The sequence below is a fragment of the Grammomys surdaster genome, unplaced genomic scaffold, assembly GCF_004785775.1.
Source record: "Grammomys surdaster isolate TR1022 unplaced genomic scaffold, NIH_TR_1.0 187, whole genome shotgun sequence".
NCBI lineage: Eukaryota > Metazoa > Chordata > Mammalia > Rodentia > Muridae > Grammomys > Grammomys surdaster.
The window spans coordinates 8,642,790-8,665,024 of NW_021604632.1; the positions used below are offsets into that span (position 1 = coordinate 8,642,790).

General features: G+C 44.7%; 1 protein-coding gene and 1 non-coding gene across 3 annotated transcripts in view; one reads left to right on the forward strand and one right to left on the reverse strand.

Annotated features, from left to right (window-relative positions):
• Positions 1-6,694: 6,694 nt before the first annotated feature.
• Sntb2 (syntrophin beta 2) overlaps positions 6,695-22,235 on the reverse strand; it is an 80,929-nt gene continuing 65,388 nt past the window's right edge. For both annotated transcript variants that reach the window (XM_028768675.1, XM_028768676.1), the window contains exons 5-7: positions 17,420-17,616; positions 8,279-8,463; positions 6,695-6,906 (exon numbers count right to left, since the gene is read on the reverse strand). In XM_028768675.1, coding sequence (XP_028624508.1) covers positions 6,814-6,906; positions 8,279-8,463; positions 17,420-17,616 — 475 coding nt within the window. In that variant the 3' untranslated portion in view covers positions 6,695-6,813. The remainder of the gene's footprint in view (positions 6,907-8,278; positions 8,464-17,419; positions 17,617-22,235) is intronic.
• LOC114622313 lies at positions 8,633-8,738 on the forward strand. The gene has a single exon (XR_003711572.1). It is a non-coding gene; the product is annotated as a U6 spliceosomal RNA (small nuclear RNA).

A 22,235-nucleotide genomic window follows, 5' to 3' on the forward strand; every position in this document is an offset into this window, starting at 1 on the left:
GAGAGGCAGGTAGATCTCTTTTGAGTTTAAGGCCAGCTTGGTCTATAGAGAGCTGTTCCAGGATAGTCATAGAGAAATCTGTCTCAAAAACACACAAACAAACAAACAAACATAAAACTGCCCTCCCTCCAAAGATGCTTAAATCCTAATTACAGAAATGAACAGGTCAGCAGTGTTCAGAAATAAATTTTGCTGACTATTTAAAAGAATAAAAGGGCTGGAGAGATGGCTCAGAAGTTAAGAGCACTGACTGCTCTTCAGAGGTCCTGAGTTCAAATCCCAGCAACCACATGGTGGCTCACAACCATCTGTAATGGGATCTGATGCCCTCTTCTGGTGTGTCTGAAGACAGTGACAGTATACACACATATATAAAAATGAAAAAAAAAAAGAAAGAAAGAAAGAAGGGAAGGAAGGAAGGAAGGAAGGAAGGAAGGAAGGAAGGAAGGAAGGAAGAGGCTTTTCCTTATTAATTTACTGTTGGCAATAAAGATTAATTTTTCATCTTGTGAGTTATAAGTTTCATCTTATTGAGGGACCTACAATATTTGCCTTCCCAAACTAAAGTCTAAGTTTTCATTAAAAAATGATGTATGCGGGCAGTGGTGGTGCACGCCTTTAATCCCAGCACTTGGGAGGCAGAGGCAGGTAGATTTCTAAGTTCAAGGCCAGCCTGGTCTACAGAGTGAGTTCCAGGACAGCCAGGGCTACACAGAGAAACCCTGTCTCAAAAAACCTAAAAAAAAAAAAAAAAAAAAAAAAAGATGTATGATGAAAGCCCCAGCTTCCTAGCATGCTTGGGTGATCTTCCCGTGTTGATGTGGGCAAGGCCTGAACATGCCTTCAAACAATTGTTTGTTGGAATAAGCTAAGTCCAATGACACTCTGGGAAGAATGCTAAGTGGCTGTTGGAAAGATGGCATAGCAAGCAAGAACATAGGCTGCTTTGCCAGAGGACTGGGTCCTGTTCCCGGCCCCCACATGGCAGCCCATCACCATCTGTAAGTCCTGTTCCAGGCATCTGGATCCTTCTTCTGACCTCTACAAGCACTGCACGGATGAAGCACAGATCCATGTAGGTAAAACAACTACATACATAAAAGAAAAGAGAACGAGTAGTTACTAAGGAGATGGCTCAGTGTGACTGGATGACAGAGGGTTATAAGCTAACTGGATCCATGTAGCATCCCCCTGCCGCACACTCCACTTACTGCAGCTGGGTGCCCTAGCACGAGGGAGGTCAGAGGACAACTTCTTCAAGGCATTTCTCTGTTTCCACCACGTGGATTCTGGGCACTGGGTTCAGATTGTCAACCCTGGCAGCAAGTGCCTTTGCCTGTTGAGACATCTCGGAGGCCCTAGAAGTTTTGATCATTCAGTAAGCCTGATGCAGAAGCTTCTATCATAAAATGCTTGTTGAGTGAAATATAGGGATATACCATGAACTAGCCTCAAAGTTTCAAATATTTACATTCCTAAAGAACCTTTTGTGTGTTTACAGCCTTCTGTGGCTTTGGAAGGGTGACAGCCATGAGGCCCTGAGAGTACAGCCGACTGGGATGAACCCGTCATGACAGGGCATGGAGGTGAAGTCAGCGCAAGGCTGTGGCGAGAAGTCTACCAAGGTTCCTAGTCCTACAATGGAGTAAGGGAACATCTATTCTAGAGTTTAACTGCGTAGCTTTTGTTTGTGTTTGCATTAAACCAATGTGTCTTGAAATATGGTAGATTTAAAAATATGCATCTAACCAATTGGGCAAAGAATAATTTGCAAATGGCATATTTATATATTATATTAAATTCACACAAGAAATTTTTTGAGCTGAGTCTCACGCATGACCCCAGGCTGACCTCAAACTTTCTACATAGCTGAGGATGACTTTCAACTCCCCATCTCCCTTGCCTCACAGACCTCCCAAGGGCTGGACTGTACTTTACATACCATGGCTAGAAAGATGGCGCAGTGGTTAAGAGCACTGGCTGCACCTGCAGAGGACCTGGGTTTTAGTTCCCAGCACCTACATGTGTCTCATAACCCTTCCTGATGTCAATTCCAGGGTACCTGAAGCCTTCTGGCTTCCTCAGATACCAGGTGTGCAAATGATGCACGTGTAGGCAAACGCTCATATGCATAAAACAAAAAATAAACCTTAGAAAATGCTTTGATCCAGTCACACAAAGCGGGATGGAAAAACAGAGGTGGCAAGAAATTAAGTTCAGGTTGACATTTCAAAGCTGGTGCATGGCTGTGATCCTCGGCACTTAGAGGCAGGAGCACAGCGATCTGAAGCTGGTCTAGGTTGTATAAGAGTACGTCTAAAAACCAAGAAGACAACCAAAGGGGCTGGAATTTATGAATATATAGCTTAACGGTACTGACTGTATGCTTACCATGCCCAAGGCTCTGGGTCAATTTCAATACCTAAGATTAAAAAAGAAGAAAGAACTCGTGTTCTTGTGAGTTAATATAACAACCATTTTCTTTTTCCTACTTGTTTTGGCCACTGCTGGAAAGAGCCAAGAAAATAATGTACTCCCTGTGGCTGTTGTTGTTTCTGAACCCCGAACTGAAATTCTCACCTTTAATAAACTTGTGTCACTGATCAGCTGGACATGGGTTTCTGTCTCTTTTTAGTGGTGTTCCAGAGGACTCCGGGGCCTTGTACATGCTCTGCTACTGAGCTAAACCTCAAGGCCATCTCATTTTTTCAAAAAAGAAAACAGGTTTCAGAGCAGCTACTTACTTAAGCAGTCAATACAAGAGTGACTAAATTCCTCTTCCATCACTATGGTGTGGAGTGACTATACTGCTTGAATATACACAATCCTGATGTGCTGCAGGATTTCTACCAATGATCACACGCTTAGTGAATATCTAGACAGCCAAAGAAGGAGCTTAAAGATGGTTCAGTGTGGACTGTATCGGCAAGATTGTATGCAAAGTCAAGATCATTCTAGACTACTAAGTAATTAAAACAAGGGCGTGGATTCAACGAAAGTTTGCATGATCGCAAATTGTTCTATTGTACAGGATCACATGTAATCCAGCTGGCCTTGGACTGAGTACACAGCTAATCTTGAATTCTTTGCCTGGAGCTTCCAAGCACTAGAATTTTGTTGTTGTTCTGAGACAGTCTTACTGTGTAGTCCTTGTGCCTGACAAAGCTGGAGTAACTTCCAAAGTAAACTCAGACAAACATTGTAGTGCTACATATTAAAATCTGCCCAGAGCAATGTGCTTTTAAGAACTAAGTGACCTGGCATTTGATCCCCTCATTAGAGATCAGAAGTTTACTTCCTTTCTTCCTTCCTTCCTTCCTTCCTTCCTTCCTTCCTTCCTTCCTTCCTTCCTTCCTTCCTTCCTTCCTTCTTTGCTTCTTCCCTCCCTCTATTTCTTCCGATCCTGGGAGATCTGAGCTCCAGTCCTCATGATAGAGCAAGTCCTCTTAACCACTGAGCCCAACATTCTAAGGAGCCAGCTCATTCTTGGCACCTAGAGCTGCCAGCAGCCATGTGGGAATGGAAGCAGAATATTTGCACATTTAAGTATTGTGTAAGATGAATAGCTTAAACCAGTGAGAATAATAAAATACGGTCCAGGTAGGTGTCCAAGAAAAGATACAAAAGAACAGGAAGTGCTGGAGTCTCCCACTCTCCCCTGCTCCCTTCTTTGGCAGGCAGGACTTCTAAGGAAGTTGCATAGCAGCTTTGACCGTGATTTGCATTAAAACACATGGGTAGGTTCTTCCATGGTTTTGAAAACAAACAAATTCACATGCATTTAAATTAACTAGAAGACTAAGTTTCTTACAAAATTTTAAGAAATCAGTAACTTTCCCCACACATTTTTGTTCATCAAAATCACTCATAGTATAACCTTTTTTTTTCTAGGGTTGAGGGGTACTAGTGTTCAAATTCCACATAGCTTAATTTTTTGAGGGGGTGATAACAGATAATTTCTTGTTTTGAAGGAATACATTTTGGTTTATCAGCTAAGTGTATTTATTCAGCTGAACAAAGCTTTGCTACTGTTCTGTCCAGGAGAAAAAGTTAGGAAAACAAACAAATCAGTAACAATGTGAGCTATTTGTTGGTAGAGAGATTGTTCTATATAAAAAAATAAATAATTCAATCTCTCTTACCATGCAAATCATTTCCAGTAACAAACTTTTAAGAGTTCAGGCAAAAATAAAAGACAAAACCCCATCAGGCACTATCAGACTTACCCTAGTCTAAAAAGTGCTAAACATGGCTTCAAAACAGACAGATGGCATTTAAACTAACATTCCTGATTGCCCATACATGTCCCAAGATTTAATCTGAAACTGTAAGTTGGTGACTTCAGTTATAATTATTAATAAATATGGCATATACACACACGTATTTCTTTATATAAAATATTTGATACCAATTTCTAGGCAAGACTTGTCATTAACATCAGCTTCCTTCAGTCCTCTTACAGGGAAGGGAGGAGAGTTCTCATTCGCAGGGGTGTCCTGGGTCTGTGTGGAATGCAAAGATGGCTGCCTAGGAAGTGGTCCATCTCAACAGGAAGTGCTCTGCAGTTTCCTGCCCACTTGTCACCGGGAGCCACAACACCACCAACATTGTTCAAGATGAAAAAGAAAAGATAATATAGCTGACTCTATAAAAGAGGTGAATTATCAAAGATACCTATTTTTAGTTATTTTTTTGAAAATATTTTGCTATATTTTGGCATTTGAGTACAAAATTGATAATATAGGTTTGTATCAAGGTGTCCCACACTCACAAAAAACATTCCACTTGTGGTCTGAAAAATTCCTAATTGATCACCTGCCTGGGGGTGGGGGGGTGGCTGCTACAGCTTCTGGAACAAGCAGCTTAGGACCTTGCTCTTGGGGCTGCTAATGACAAAGAAATCACCCATAGGCCTTCATTTTACAAGACTCAAATGATAGTATTAAACCCTGTGGCCACTGTCCTCAGCCAGACCACGTACACACCTTATCTGGCTGTCAGCACACCTGCTTACAGCTCTTCTAAGAACAGGGTAGCAGAGGCACCTGTCAATCTTCCTGGTGGTCCCGCCTTTCACAGCCCTAGCTCAGCGCAGGAGCTAGAGCACTCGGCTTTCTGTGCTCAGAGCTGGGACATTTCTTTTGTATCTTTTGAGTTAAATATGTATCATGTATGGAAACAATCTCAGGGTTATGACTTTCTCCCCAGCTCTGAATGCTGTTAGTCTGACTGCAGAGCAGGAGGCCTGACTCACAGACAGCAGAAGACAGCGGAGTGACACCTCTGCTTGGGCATCTGCTCTTTCCTCTGGCTACCCTGTCAATCAAAGCAGCTCGGGTTCTGCGCAGACACCTGTGTTTTCTTTCCTTTCGCCCTCTTCCCCATTGGAAGTGTCACATCCTTGTGCAGCACTCCAGGGAAATCTAGAAAACAAGAGCTGTTTCTAGACATGTTTTCAGAGAGGTTAGAAAACTCTAAGTTGATATTTCCTTTTTGTTCAGATTCAGGGGCTGTGTGAATCTTGATATTTTATGTAGAGAATGTTTCAAACGCTTTTAGACGACTCTCCCTTCCAACTGAGGAGATCTTCCAGTCACACTCACACTGAGTCATGGCAACACTTGGCCATGCTGAACAAAATGCAGGTGACTACCATGATCTCTCTCGTCACCTTGCCCACCTAGGGTGTGTTAGGAAGCCGATGTTAAACCTTGAGCTGGAGGTGACTTGTCCTTACTTTGGGGCCACCAAAGACCAATGCCAGGATCTTTCCTGGCCTTACAGTGCCCTGTGCCATTTGATATGGCATCTGTGCTGCAAAGCTAGCTTGACCCACAAAATTACCACTGAAAGACGCCATTAAGGAACTGACCTCAAGGATGACCCCTGAAAGCTGACGAGATCTCTGGAGTGGCAGTGAGACCCAGTCATCCAAACTGTCACTAATAAAGCTCCACTCATCCTAACCAAAGGCACAGTTGGTAAGCAATAAGAAATGGCTTAGCTTAAAATGAGGATCTTTCAAAATAAACTGTAGACCATCCCCTGGCTCCTACCAAATATAAACTCAATATAGACTAAAGAAAGCAAAACTCCTCTTTCAGAGCAGTGGTTTCCAACTTGCTTTTCAACTTGGACACCACAAAACAGGGGAGCGAAGGCAAAGACAACCAGACTGTGCAAGTTCTGAGTCCTAAAAGCAGCACTTATGGGTGGCAGAGCTGGTGCTACAGGTGGGGTGGGGAGGGTGGAGAGGGTGGGGCCAGTGAGAGCCAGGGTGGGTGAAGGATGATGCTCAAGGATTTCCAAGGTGGAGACAGTAACACTGGTGCAATCGGCCTGTGTGGGAATCTGCCTGAGGGACGGCAGCTGCACACTAGCACCTGGGGATCGACAATTATCTTAGGAAGAGCTCAAGGCTATGCCCAAAAGATTCTTACAGAAAGAAAAGGAGAATCCCTTTTCCCTATTTGTTTATGTCCAAAGAGAAACCCAAAGAGCCAGACTTCATAACGGGGAAAATAAACCTAATTACTTAGAGGTCACATTATGAAATAAGATGATAAATCAACAGCTTTGATTCGGAGCTTATTACAGTTCTAGAACTTCTGACCAAGGCTGTGTGGGAAAGGTCGGCCCTTCCTAAAACCCTGTTGTGGTCCAGCAGTGATCTGCAGGTCCTCAGGAAGGCACTGTGATGGAGGGAGCAAGGGCTTCTGTTTGTGCTTCTCTGTTGTTGTTGCTTTTCCTTTATTCTCATCGTGTGAGGTGGAGACACTTCTTGTGACAGTCAAAGCTCTCTGCTCTTGCTGCTCACACAAGCAGCCCCATGCGAGTGACTTTGGCGGATAAGAACGTGTGCAATACAAATACAACCGGCTTTGGACAAGAATGCAGGTCCATAGTCTGTGGAGAAGAGACATGAGTCGTGACTGTAATACTCTCTCTCCTTTCCTTTCTTTCATGTACGTTTAGTGTTTGTCCTACATATATGTCTGTCTGAGGGAGTCACATCCACAGGAACCTGAGTTACAGGCAGCTGTGAATTGCCATGTCTGTGCTGAACTGAACCCAGGACCTCTGGAAGAGCAGCCAGTGCTCTTAACTGCTGAGCCATCTCTCCAGCCCTACACACACTTTATAAACAATGGTATTAAATACTTTTTAGATGTGATATCTCATTTTCTTTTTTTCTTTTTCTTTCTTTTTTTTTTGGTTTTTTTGAGACAGGGTTTCTCTGTGTAGCCCTGGCTGTCCTGGAACTCACTCTGTAGACCAGGCTGGCCTCGAACTCAGAAATCTGCCTGTCTCTGCCTCCCAAGTGCTGGGATTAAAGGCGTGCACCACCACCGCCTGGCTGTGATATCTCATTTTCATTTTGTTTTTATTTTTAATTTTTTTTTTTTTAAAAAGGCAATTTCGCCGGGCAATTTCATATAGCCCAGGTGAACTTATTCATACCTGTGGATAACCTTGAATTCCTGATCTGCCCACCTGGAACTTCAATTGCTGAGATTATGGGGATGTGCCAGCATGCCCAGATTTATGTGGTGCAGGGGATCAAACACAGGGCTTTGCGCATGCTGGGCAAGCAGTCTTAGTAACTGAGCTACGTTCGTAATTATTTGTTTATGTCTGGTGTGTATGTGTGCGCACGCGTGCGTGTGTGTGTGTGCACATGCATAAGTACCAAAGCACATGATATCAAAGGACAAGCTTATGGAAGTTGGTTCTCCTGGAGGATCCATCATAGATCGTGAGGTGGGGTGGTGATGGTCTTTACTTGCTGAGCCTTTGCAATGGCTCTCTCCAAGTTCTTTTTTGAGACAGAGTCTCTCACTGGCCTGGAACCTGCCACAGAAGCCAGGCTGGATGGTCAACAAGACCCAGGGATCTATATCCTGGCCACCCCAGTGCTGGGCTTACAAATGTGTGCTACACATCCAGCTTGTTTAATGTAGATTTTTCGGGGGGGAGGGATTGAACTCATGTCCTCATACATGTAGAGCAAACACTTTACTATCTCCCAGTTCTCAGACAAAACTTAAAAACTAATGGAATGTCAAATGTCAAGCCATAACTTTCTACACAGGAGGTAAAAAGCAGTGAAGGGCTGGGATAGATGGAGCTCAGAGGTAAAGCACATGCCCAGCCTTCAGTTCATTACTCAGCACAATAAAGGAACGCAAACAAGAAGCAAAGCAGAAGCCACGTGAGACAGGACGATAGTGCAGACACACCCACATCACCATGCTCGCAGTTTCAGACCCATTCTCACCAGCTCTCCCTCAGGGCCACCAAAATCCAAATAGAGATTTCTGATTCCATCATCAGCAGACATCTTCAGCCGTTCAAAGGGGTAGCGATACAATATGCTGCTGGTGCCTCCGTTGTCTCTGGTGATAGTGAACCCATGCTCGTAGTGGACAGTGAATCTGACCTCTTGGCCACTTAAGGTGCAGCCTGTCAAAGACAAGAAAAAACTCATATATGATGAAGATCCTATTTGAGTTATCAAGTAGAAAAGGATTCTTCTGGTTTCAAACAAGAAAAACTACTTTTCTTGAGAATATATGAAGCCTAAGCTGCTTAAAATTTCCTAAGATAAAATTTTAAAAAGATTTATTATTCTGCACTTACTATGACAGCGCAAATACTAAAAGTGGGACGAATCAGGGAAGATTAGCATGCTCTCAAGCAAGGATGACACAGAAATTCATGAAACAGTGGATTCATATTGTACACAGGCCTGTTATTATTTTTATTTAGAGACAGTGTCCAAGTAGGTATGTAATTATGTACTGTACTCCTCCTGATCTTCCTGCTTATCTTTTCCAAGTGGTGGGCTTATAAACATGGGCTACAAAGCCAGGCCGAGTTTTCCTTGTGACAAAAGATCTTCCTGTGTAGCCTTGGGTGGCCTGGAACTGGATACGGAGACCAGGCTGACCTGCACTCAGAGATCCACCTGTCTCTGCCTCTGGAATGCAGGGGTTAGAGGCATGTGGCACCACCCCTGGTATCGTTTTTAATTATATGCGTATATATCTGTGTGGAGTATGTGCATTCGAGTGCAGTGTCCAAGGAGACCCAGGTGCTGCTGCTGGAGCTGGAGTTACAGGTGACTGTGAGTTACCTGGCGTGGGTACTGGGAATCAAACTTGGGTCCTCTACAAGAGTAGGTACATATTCTGTTCTGAACAACTGAGCCCAGACTCCACCCCCTAAGATTACTTTGGCCCAAGTCAGCATCTTGACTGAGGTGAAGTAGGATACAGCCTAACTCTCCTTGACATCTGTCTCCATTCAACTGGACATCAACTGTATGCAGTGAGGTAGAGGCAAAGGGGCATTCTCTAATCTCAAAGACTTTATACATCTCTAACTGTATGAAATAGAATATGTAAAACACAATGACACACACTCAAAACTGAGCTAAAGCAGAAGTCAGAAAAAGGTTTCTAGGGGCTGGAGAGATGGCTCAGTGGTTAAGAGCACTGATTGCTCTTCCAGAGGTCCTGAGTTCAATTTCCAGCAGCCACATGGTGGCTCACAACCATCTGTAATGGGATCTAATGCCCTCCTCTGGTGTTTCTGATCATAGCAACTGTGTACTCACATTCATAAAATAAATAAATCTTTAAAAAAAAGAAAAAGAAAAAGGTTTCTAGGATGGGAATTCAGATAAACTCCAAAGAAAAGATAAACTATCCGGGAGGGGGTAGTGCATGCCTTTAATCTCAGTGCTTGGGAGGAAGAGGCGAGCTGGACTACAGAGCTGGGCATGAGGAAGGAGCAAAGATCCCTTCAGAGCTCTAACATGCTTTGTTGGGATCTGGGAAGGAGATAATGTCTATTACAAGTTTATGCTCAGTAAGTCATGAGGTGGCTGCTGTTCAAACAATACAACTGGGGCTGCGGATGCCACCCAGTGTAGCGTGCTCACCTAGCAGGAATGAGGCCCTAGGTTTAATCCCCAGTACCACAGGAAATAGAACAAAACAAACACTGTAAGCACCTCCCTCCCCAACAAAACTGGGCTGTAAGATGACTCAGTAGGTAAATGGTGCTTACTACCAAGCCTAGTCCATCCCTGGAACTACACGATGCAAGGGAGAGGACAGACTCACAAATTGTCTTCTGACCTCTGTCCTCTGATATTCTCATGAACTAATGTAATAAAAAAAATTAAAAGCTCAACCAAAGATACATCTAAATCAAAACGGAAACTCTGACCACTGGGTGTGGGCACATATGCCTGTAATCTCAGCACTTAGCTAAGTGGCTGAGGTTGGAGAATCAACAATTTTGGGCTCCTGAGCAATACATAAAGATCAGAGCTGAGTTTTGCTTCTCCATTTTAACAAGAATGGCTCTTTTTTTTTTTTTTGGTTTTTTTTTTTTTTTTTTTTTTTTTAAGAGGCAGGGTTTCTTCTCTGTATAGCCCTGGCTGCCCTGGAACTCACTCTGTAGACCAGACTGGCCTCAAACTCAGAAATCCGCCTGCCTCTGCCTCCCAAGTGCTGGGATTAAAGGCGTGCGCCACCACTGCCCAGCACAAGAATGGCTCTTGAAGCAGGTCATCCCATGTAGCCAACATACTTTCTCATTGGATATGCAAACAATCCTATGAGTTAATGCAGCTGTATATTTAACAAACCAGGAAGGAGAAAAACAGATCAACAGTGGTGGTGCCCTTCTCTGAACCATGTGAAGTGAGAGTCGGACAACAGACCACTAGTTATCCTCTGAAAAGGAACCCAGTGGTCAAGGAGCAAGCGTGGGATCAACACCATCTCTAACCGAAGGACTTCAAGGAGGGAGAAAGTCACACCCTAACTGAGGCACCCACAGTACTGTCCTACTAACAACCCTGAAGCTAGAGTGTAGTGAGGGGACTGGGGTCTGAAGGGTCAGCTCTAATCTAGTTCAAGGCGGCTCTAGTTCTTACAGTCCTGGCTGTGGAAGGTGCCATGTAGGCAGGTGAGTCACAGCCAGGAAAGGGAAGCCATCAACCCCACACCAGGCTTGTGTGAGATTCTTCTCACATGGTAGGAAAGCACTGAGTTGCATTTCCAGGTCCTGACATTTCCCATATGTTCTATTTGAACTGTGTTGCCTCAAGAGAGACAGAGACAAAGCAAATATACACGAGAAGAAGTACTTTTGAAAAACAGAGTCTTGTTTATGGTTACCTCAACCTTGAAAAGGAGCAGGGGAGACCATGCTAAGTATGCTTACGTCTAGACATTGAGTATTTATCTATCTTGTGGTATGTGTGCCTCGCACAAACACACATGCAAGCCACAGTGGGCATGTGCAAGTTACAGGCCAAGTTTGGGAGTTGGTTCCCTCAGTCTGCCAGGTAGATAATGGGATGAAACTCAGGTTGTCAGCAGTTCTCACACATACTGAGCCATCTAGCCCTATTTTATTTTATATTTTTTGTTTTATTTATTTTTACTTTATGTGGATGAGTGTTTTGTTTGCATTTATCTGTGTATCGCATGCAGGCCCAGTGCCTGGAAGACCACATTGGATCCTCTGGGTCTGGAATTAGATAGCTGTGAGCCTCCATGTGGATACTAGGAATTGAACCTATCTCTTTTAGAAGGGCAACCACTGAGCCATCTCTCTAGCGCCTTGTTTTATTTTAGTCTCAGTGTAGCTCACGCTGGCCTGTGTAGCTAAGAATGACCTTGAACTTTAGGTGTCCCGTGTCCACCTCTCAAATGCTGTGTCCTAGTTAGCTTCAGCTGTCAATCTGAAATAGTCTAGAGTCATCTGAGGGAGTCTTGATTAAGGGATTACCTAGATCAGATTGGTCTGTGACCATGTCTGTGAGGGACATAACTGGTGACTGGTGTGGGAGGGTACAGGCTGTACAAGAAAGCTACCTGAGCCTGAGCCTGGGAGCAAGCCAGAAGCCAGCAAGCCTACAGCGTTCCATAGTTCTCACCTTGGGCTCCTGTGCTGACCTCTCTCTCTGATGGATTGTGACCTGGAAGTATAAGCCAAGTAAATCCTTTCTTCCCTACAGTTGCTTGTGGTTAGGGTTTTTAATCACAGCAACATAAAGGAAACTAGAACCTGCTGGAATTACAGTCATATACAATCATATCTGCCCTATGTGGTGCTGAGGATTGAACCCAGGTCCTCATGCATAATTGACAAACATTCAGTCATTGAGAACTCCACCTTCAGCTACCACTAACCTCCTAAAAAAGTCATGGAAGGCTAACCTTAAGAGCAGACAGCCTCTAGAGCTTGGCCTTCCCTGGGGATCAGAGGGCCCAGCAGAACAAAGAACCGTGCTGGAAAAGAAGCCCTTCCTCGCTTTGGCTTGGCATTCACGCCTCTTCATGTATTTCTTTTCATTTCTCTCTCTCTCTCTCTTTTATTTTTAAGATTTATTTATTTGTATTTATATGAGTACACTGTAGCTGTACACACAAGAAGAGGGCATCAGATCCCATTACAGATGGTTGTGAGCCACCATGTGGTTGCTGGGAATTGAGTAGTCAGTGCCCTTAACTGCTGAGCCATCTCTCCTGTCTCTCTTCATGTATTTCTAGTATTTGGTTTCAGAGGGTGTGATGGAACAGGCCTGTAAAACCCAGGCTCGGGAGGCAGAGGGAGAGGAATTGGGAGTTGATTGCCATCACTGGCTATGAAAAACCTATCTCAGAAAACAAAAGGAAGCAATTTTAGTCTGATTTTAAAGAAATGAAAATGATGCTGTAGGGCTAGGGAGATGGCTCAGCTGGTAAAAGCAGGAGAATCTGAATTACACCCCAGTCCCCACATAAACCACCAGGTGTGGGCTAGGCTGGGTGGCACACACCTTTAATCCCAGCACTTCTGAGGCAGAGGCAGGTGGATCTTTGTTCAAGGCCAGCCTTGTCTACATAGAGAAACTCTATCTTGAAAAAAAAATTAAACCAAACCAAAAAACAACACAAAACCCAACTCCCTTTCCACCCCCCAAAATCCAGGCATGGTGCTGCACATCTGTAATCTCAGTGCTGGGGAAGTGAAGGGGCAGATTCTCAGGCCTGATGGCCAGCCCGCAGAGCCTAATTGACGAGCCCCCACAATGCAGTGACAGGTCGTATCTCCAAAGCAAAGTTAGCCTCTAAGATGTCTCAGCATGTAAAAGAATTTGCTGCTAAGCTTGAGGACTTGAGCCCTTGGGATCCACAAGGAAGAAGAGAACTAGCTCCTGCATGTGACCCCTATATATGCCATACACAGGACATGAATGTAACAAAAATTAAAAATAAATCAAGGTGGGTGGCTCCTGAGGAACACCCATGGTTGGCCTATGACATCCACAGACCTGTACATACACACAGCCAACACAAATAATAAATTAAAAAAATATAAACCCAGAATAGGGACTGTAATGGCTAGTTTTATGTCAACGTGACACAAACTGGAGCCTCAATTGAGAAAATGTCTGTATAAGATCAGGCCTAGACACTGTTTAGCCCTGGCTGTCCTGGAACTCACTCTGTAGAGCAGGCTGGCCTCGAACTCAGAAATCCACCTGCCTCTGCCTCCCAAGTGCTGGGATTAAAGGCGTGTGCCACCACTGGTGGCATTTTCTTAATTAGTGATTGATGGGGAGGGCCCAGCTCACTGTGGGAGGTGCCGCTCCTAGGCTGGTGGTCCTGGGCTCTATAAGAAAGCAGGCTGAGCAAGCCACAGGGAGCAAGCCCATTAGCATCCTCTTCCACGGCTTCTGCATCAGCTCCTGCTTCCAGCTTCTGCCTTCACTGGTCTCAGTGATCAACTGTTCTATGGAACTGTGAGTGAAATAAATCCTTCTTCCCCAAATTTTTTTGGTCATGATGTCTCGCACAGCAATAGTAATGCTAACTAAGGCAGGGACTGTTTGAGGAGAGAAGAGGAAGAGTGTTGGCGAGAGGGTGGTGGTTGATGAACATGGATGTGTGTGCATGAAAATGTCATGGTGACTGGAGGGAAGATGGCTCAGTTAAGAGCACTGGCTGTTCTTGTTTCCATCCCAGGGCCCACAGGGCAGCTCACAACCCTCTGTGACCCAGTTCCAGGTGACCCAAGCCCTCTTCTGGCCTACATGGACACTGCATCCATGTGGTGCACATACACAATGAAATTGATTATTCTAGCTAAAAAATTAAAAACACTTAATTTAGTTTTGGTGGTCCTCACAAAGCACTGTTAACATCCTTCTGATGCACACCAGCCGATAGTTTGTTAGGAGCCGCGTCCGCCATCGCAAGATGGCGCCAGTTTCCTGCTTTTTTTTTTCTTTTTTTTTGGTTTTTCGAGACAAGGTTTCTCTGTGTAGTCCTGGCTGTCCTGGAACTCCCTCTGTAGACCAGGTTGGCCTCGAACTCAGAAATCCGCCTGCCTCTGCCTCCCAAGTGCTGGGATTAAAGGCATGCGCCACCACTGCCCGGCTGGTTTCCTGCTTCTTCTTGCGAGCCTTGCTTGAATGTGCGCCTGCGCAAGGCGCGAAAACCAGTATGCTAATTTGGCGACATCATAAGAGCCAATGAGTGTGCGGCACATCTCCTAAAGCGCTATATAAGCCACAAGCTTTTGGGGCTTGGGGTCCCTCGCCTCACTACCATCTAAGAGAGCTGTAACACTAAAAGAGCTTTAACAATAAAAATGCTGTCAGAAGAGTCCTGAAGCGTGGCGTTCTCCTTTTCGGCGAGGCGGCGCCCCGCAATAGTTCCCCCCATTCCTCTCTGACACTTCTTTCTTTCACTTCCATGACACTCACCATCCCCACAAATCTAATTTTCATTCCACTGCTCTGGTTCCTATGTCTTACACTCATAAGTGGAAAGGACATTGGCTTTTTCATGTCGCAGGACATTACTGAATAGAAAGACACACTAAGGTAACATACTAAAGCCAGGAGTCAATCAGTATTACACTGAAATGAATGTCAATCATGTTACATATTACCTATTTTGTATGTTTGTGTGCATGTGTGGGTGCATGCACAGGTACATGTGTGTAGAGACCAGAGCAAAGACCTTAGGAGTTATTCCTCCCCAGGTGCTATCCACCTTATTTTTTGGAGACAAGGTCTCTTGTTGGTCTGGGCTCACGGATTTGGCTAGAGTGGCTGGCCAGTAAGTCCTAGGGATCCTTGTCTTGACCTGCCCGGCACTGGAAGTACACATACGAGCCAGCGCAGCTGGATTTCTACATGGGTTCTGGCCATTGAACCTGCGTCTTCATGTTGTGTGGCAAGCACTTTATCTTCCCAGCCATGCCTGTTTATTCTTTTTGTAGTGCTGAAGACCAAATCCCGAGCCTCTCCATGGCGCTACTGAGCTCCGCTGCCCATCTCCACCCTGTATTTCTTAAAATCAAAGACCGGTATTATTAGGAGGACGGAGACCTCCTACAAATCCTGCTTCTACTACTCTGGGATCAGTTATTTAGTTAACTTGTGCTTCTAGGGAATTTCAGTGTTTCTGGAGAGTCCTTCGACCTGACCCTATAGGAGACAGAGACAGAGCATGAAGGAGAAGAAAGGAGGGAAGGAGAAAGGGAGGGAGGGATGGAGGGAGGGAGAGAGAGGAGGAGAGAGAGAGAGGCTGACTGACTCAGGCTCTTTTGTTATAGGACAACTTTGAAGAAAGTAGGTCCTAGAACCTGAATGAAACAACCTAGGACCACAAATAGAACTGACACCTAAGGTGATTACAACATTACTGGAGGAAAGCATCAGGAATTTATGCTCATTGGTAAGCAGAAACTTATAAAACACTAAATATGAAAAGCTGGGGTAGCATTCCTGGTCAATTAGTGTAAGAAAAAAATACCAACAACTCACCAACAATACTCACCAACAAACCAATCACAGGGAACAACAGGACGCTGTTCTGTGCTCTTCTCACGGGAAACAGGTCTTATCTACTTTCATCTCTATCACTATGAAGCCCGGCCCTTGGTAAGTAGCAGAGTGCTCAGCAAATATCTGCTGATGTAATGAATGACGGGGACTGATACTGCCGTCCTCCGGGAAGTGAACCCGCTCAGGAGTGTGAGTCGTCGGGAGAGGGAAGGAGGGGCGGAAGGCACTGGCTGTATATAAGACCTGCAATTCAAGCCCCAGCCACTCTGACCCTTGTTTCCTGAAACTGAAAGGCAAACGGGAATACCTGTATGTTTACAGAGCGTATGTTTACACTAAGTTCATAATGTCTAGCCACCAGGGGGCACGTTCACGGTGGAACAAAACAACCAGCAGGGACTAGCCACTAGAGGGAGTGTCCATAGTGGAAAGAGGAGTGTTGACAGACATTTTCAAACTTTTGAAGAGAATCTCATTCCAGACACTGTATCTTCCATGGCTACAGACTGCCAGATGCTTGTATCTAAGGGTATCTAAATGCCCTTAGACGCCAGATCTTCCCAACTGTAGTCAAGGCATCTAATTCTTATCCTGGGGGCTTATACTATTAAATGTAGATTTAAATGATGCACAGTGAAAAAACCGCCACGTGGTGGTGTGGTGGTGAACACTATGTGGCAGGCACAGGAAAGCTCTGGTGCTGAGAAGACACCAGACTTCTTTCCTCCACCACCACTACAGCTACTGTGTTTTAACAGCTTATAATTGGCATACAAAAACAATAGGCCGGGCGGTGGTGGCACACGCCTTTAATCCCAGCACTTGGGAGGCAGAGGCAGGTGGATTTCTGAGTTCGAGGCCAGCCTGGTCTACAGAGTGAGTTCCAGGACAGCCAGGGCTACACAGAGAAACTTTCTTTTGAAAAAACCGCAGAAAAAAAAAAAAAAAAAGAAACCAAAAACCAAAAAACAAAACAAAACAAAAAACAATGGTTTTTGGCTGGTGAGATGGCTCAGTGGTTAAGAGCACTGACTGCTCTTCCGGAGATCATGAGTTCAAATCCCAGCAACCACATGGTGGCTCACAACCATGGGATGTCTGAGGACAGCTACAGTGTACTTACATATAATAAATAAATAAAAATTAAAGTTAAAAAAAAGGTTCATCCTTTGATTTTCTAAAGGATTCCAGTTTGATTCTCAGCACCCACAAAAGCAAATCCTGTTTCTTTAGCTACCTCTGGTCTCCAGGGGCACCTGCACACTCATGGCATATACACACAAAGACATGTGCACACACTGATAAAGATAAGGCTTGAAAAAACTAATAATTACTGTCAGAAATCCAAGGTCAGGGCCAGGAATGATAGTGCACACCTGTGACTGCAGCACTGGGGAGGTGGAGGCAGGGGATCAAGAGTGTCAGGCCAGGCTGGGCTGTGTGAGACCCTGTCACAAACAGGAAGGAAGGGAGGGAGGGAGGGGGAGAAGAGGAGGGAGAAAGACGGGGGAAGGGAGAGAGCAAAGAGAGAAAGACAAACCAAAGTATCTCTACCTAGGGAGACTTCCTTGATCAGCTCAGCAGCAGCATGACAGCCCTGAACAAGAATTCTGGTCCACGTTGACAAATCCCGATGCGTTTCAACCCTGAAGAGATGCATCTCAATGCCCTGCCGAGATCCCGTCCTGGTAGCAAAGGTAAGGTCAGATCCAAGGGAGGGTGACCGACATCCAGAACCTGAATGAACCAACCTAGGACCACAAATAGAACAGAAAGCTAAAGTGATCATTACCTTCAAGCAGTTTTTAGATGAATGCATTTCAAAGCCAAATTATTGTATTTTGATATCCTTTAATCCCATAGAGTAATCCTTGGTGCCACAGGAGGCAGGATACCACTTACTGTCTTTATAAAGAAAATACCTACCAACAGAAAAAGAGATGCAGAAAATTCTGCCAGGGGTTAGAGAGATGACTCGGGTTAAGAGCACCTGCTACTCTCTCAGAGGACCAGGGTTTGATGCAGTTCAAAACTGTCTCCGGTATCCTCTCTTATTCTCCACAGGCACCAGACACACTCACAATACACAGACATTCATGAAGGCAAAACATTCATTTACAGAAAAATAAATAAATTTTAGGCTAGCCTAAAACAAAATAAAATACCACACACAAAACCAACAATGGCACGTTCCATTTGGTGGACTAGAAGAGGAAGTCCTATGAACAACTACCACATGGAGGAACTTTGAGGATTTTATAATGAAATGAACGTCACAAACAAATCCAAAACGTGCATGTCCTCCTTATATGCAGCACTGAAACTTTATCCAGATTTATAATTTTCCGTGAAAAGCAGAATTTTATCACAGGCAACAAGTAGCACCAATATTTTCCTTAGGTGACAGATCAATTTGGTCATTTTAGACACAGACCTGAGCATGGTGGCCTATTAATCAGCTCCTCTTCCAAGGGGAAACTGAAGTCTGTGAGGAACAGTTGGCGCTCAGCTGAGGGAGGACTCAACAACACGCGTCCTTTCCCTTGCAGCATGATTCATCAGATCACACGTCAGAATGAAGTACAAGTATCTCAGTTTAGTAATTCCTATTCATCACGTACAATATTAAGATCAATAAATAAAGCTGATAATTTGTGTTGTGAATGTGGCCTGTGTGTGTGTACCTGTACTTATGTGGAAGGGCATCATTTGTTCTGTTCTATGATGGCATGCCCTATGACCTTATTCCCTTGAGATTGGTCTTCTACTAAACCTGGAGTTAGGTTATGGCCAGAAAGTCCTAGCAATCCTCCTGTATCATTCTTCTATAGCACTGGGACTACAGGCACATGTGTGGGATGCCTTTCTATCTGGGTGCTGGGATCAGAGCTCATGTGTGCTCAAGACAAGCACTCTCACCAACTGAGCACTCCCTTGGCCCCCAAACTGAGTTCTTACTACTTCAGTAAAAATAAAGTTAAACTGGCTCCCCACACCCAAAGTCCATTTGGAGAACTGTGATGATTACCCACACAGGTGTGTGTGTTCTGTGCTTGTTACCAATTGCCCTGAAACATTATCAACATTTTAACTTACCCTCAGGGCAACTGTCAGCACAGTGAAAATCACAAGTAACACTTTAGTATTACTGGAAGATACATTTGAACTTACAGACTTGCCTATGGAGTTACTAAACTGCTTCCTGTGAAACTTACCTACCAGGTGAACATGAGCTAGCTCAGAAAGAGTTAAGTCTTAAAATCATTCTACACACGATCCAAGTAAGAGGAAAGTACCACGTTCAGTTTGATTGCTAATCCCACGTCAGACATTACAAAATATCAAGTCTAGGGAGATATTTTCCTTCTAGATTTGACTTTGAAATATTTGGCAGAGGGGATTTAATTCAAACCAGCTGCTGGATTTGGGGGCAGCCATTGGTTAGGACACACTGCCAAATGTCCCCCACCCCCACTTTTGTGGGGAGGCCAGATGAGCTCATGCAAGGATGAGCTTTAGCAGTTTTGGCCATATTAGTCTCACAAGCTCAATACCACATGGTACAGTAGCCATGTCTCTCCCAGTCAAAGACAGCTTATAGAAAAAGACCACAAAATCCACACTTAGCACCTAGGACATCCATGTTTTTCTACCCATGGTGTGTACCTGGCTTTGATCTTAGTAATGATCTAGAATAAAAATTCCTTTCAACATGTCCAGGCATTACTTAATTCCTCATTGGCCAAAAATGTCATGTATTGAGAGAAAATACACAGAGAGACAGACAGGAGAGAGAAAGAGAAAGGAGGGGAGGGAGTTTTGATTCCTGAGAGTCTAAATACACAATCCAACAGAATCTGTAGCGCCTGTTCATTTTTACCACTCTGCTACTTGATCTTGAAGTTTGAAGCATAGTCAATTCTTTTTTTTTTTTTGGTTTTTTGAGACAGGGTTTCTCTGTGTAGCCCTGGCTGTCCTGGAACTCACTCTGTAGACCAGGCTGGCCTCGAACTCGGAAATCCGCCTGCCTCTGTCTCCCAAGTGCTGGGATTAAAGGCGTATGCCACCACTGCCCGGCTGCATAGTCAATTCTTAATTTATCAGGATTTTCTTAGTTTTGCAGATAATCATGGTCTTTCTTATGTGTTTCTGCTATTTTCCCCTGTCTATTCACTTTAAAGAACATGTGTGTATGTGTTTGTGCTTGTATGCACTCATGCACGTGGTGGCTAGGTCATTCCGGTGTCTTCCTCAATCATTCTTCACATTATTTTTTGAGTCTTTCCTGAACCTGGAGTCACCGACTCCACCAGGCTGGCTGGTAGTGAGCTCCAGGGACCACCTGCCTCTGCCTCTGCCTCTGCCTCTGCCTCTGCCTCTGCCTCTGCCTCTGCCTCTGCCTCTGCCTCCGCCTCCCCAGGACTGGGATCACAGCGACACCTGGCCTTTTTCAGGGTGATGAGTACCTGAAGTCAGGCTCTATGCTTTTATAAGAATTCCCTCTCCAGCTGAGTTGGCTGCCAGCCCTTCTAGCTTCATCTTCTTGATGGTACTTTTCAAGTAGAAACACCATGCCTTGCTCTTTTTTTCTTTCTCATGTGGCTTTGCTTTTCTTTTCCTTCCTTTCCTTTCCTTTTTCCCTTCCTTCCTTCCTTCCTTCCTTCCTTCCTTCCTTCCTCCCTCCCTCCCTCCCTCCCTCCCTCCCTCCCTCCCTTCCTTCCTATAGGCTCTCATATAGCCCAGCCCAATCTTGGTTTTACTGTCTCTACTTTTCAAGTGCCAGGATTACAGGTATGTGCTGCTATGCTTGGCTTTCTGTGTGTTTTTGGTGTCATACCAAGAAGGTTCTGGGCAGACCTCCTCCTAAGTACACAACTGCCCCATTTACTTTACTACTAAAGGCCTTTGATGAACGGCATCCAAAGGACAGAACCTGCAGTTTATGAGATGACTGTACTTAGACAACAGAACACAGGCTCATCTAGAGTGTTCTACAAGGCTGAGACACACCTTATGGTCTAATTGTAACTGTGGAGCCACACCCTCGTCCTGTAGGACACCTGCTCTGTGCTCAGTGCTCCTGAAGCAGTGAGTAGCTCAGCTTTGGGGATTTTGTTTGCTTTTTATTTTTGTGACAGAACTTCTCTGTGTAGCCCTGGCTGTCCTGGAACTCACTCTGTAGACCAAGTTGGCTTTGTACTCAGAGATCTGCCTGCCTCTGCCTCCTGGGTGCTGAGGTTAAAAGTATGGGCCACCACTACCCAAGCTCAGGCTTTGTGAGGAGCATTGTAATCGAGCACAGGGGACATTCTAAGATGATGTCATAGTTTTTGATGTCAAGATAGCTTTACTTCAGTGAGGGCATGGAACTCAATGCTTAACCGCAGTCTTCTGTAAGATGCTTCTCCCCTCCAGGTGGGAGGAATAAAGGGGAACACACCGTCTCAGCTCTGAAGGCCAGGGGGCGCTGTAGCTCTACTTGGTGGCCGAGTAGCTCCAGCTCTGACTGAGAGAAACTCCAGGAAAGCTACCGAACATTTTAAACTCTATTTTCATGGAAAGAATGATACCATGCCTCACATGGAGAGTACATCTTTACTCCCAGCACTTAGAAGGCAGAGTCAGGTGGATCTCTATGCGTTCATGGCTAGCTAGGCCACATACTGAGTTTTAGGCTAGCTAGGGCTACACAATGAAAGCTTGTCACAAAATAAGTTGTTTTTTTTTTGTTGTTGTTGTTCAAAACAGTTAACATGTACTCTCTACGGGGCCCAGGAGATAGTTTCAGCCCTTCCCTCTCTCAGTACCAGGTACTTTCTCTGAGTAGTCCTCATCCCCTTTAGTGAAAGCACCAGATTATCATCCACTTGTTCTTTCTGTCAAGGGCAAATGGTAGGTAGCTTCATGCTCAGTAGAGAACACAGACTTCTTTTAGATTCTGGTTTACTGCACTGAGAGAAACTTCTAAATGATTTCCGAATGCACATCTCATGGGGCTTTCCAGTTACACCAACAGCTGGCTCTCTAACAACCAAGTAAACCTAACTTTGGATATGCTTCTGTTGTGGCTGCTATCCCTTAGGGCATCCTAAACCTACACTTGCCAGTTGTTCTCCTCCCACTCCCTACATCTGGGACGAGGGGAACATTCTGTGGCTTCAGGACAAAGCCATGTTCATTTCTATGTGCTCTTTTGCTGTAAAGACATTTTGGCCTACTTGAGTGGTTTATCCACTGTACCACATTCTGGTTTAAATAATTTCATCACTTACTCAAAAGGCTGCTGCAATTTCAGTGGTTTTTAGTCACAGCCAATAATAAAAAAACAAAACAAAACCACCCCCAAAACCCGAACCCCTTATTATCTCCA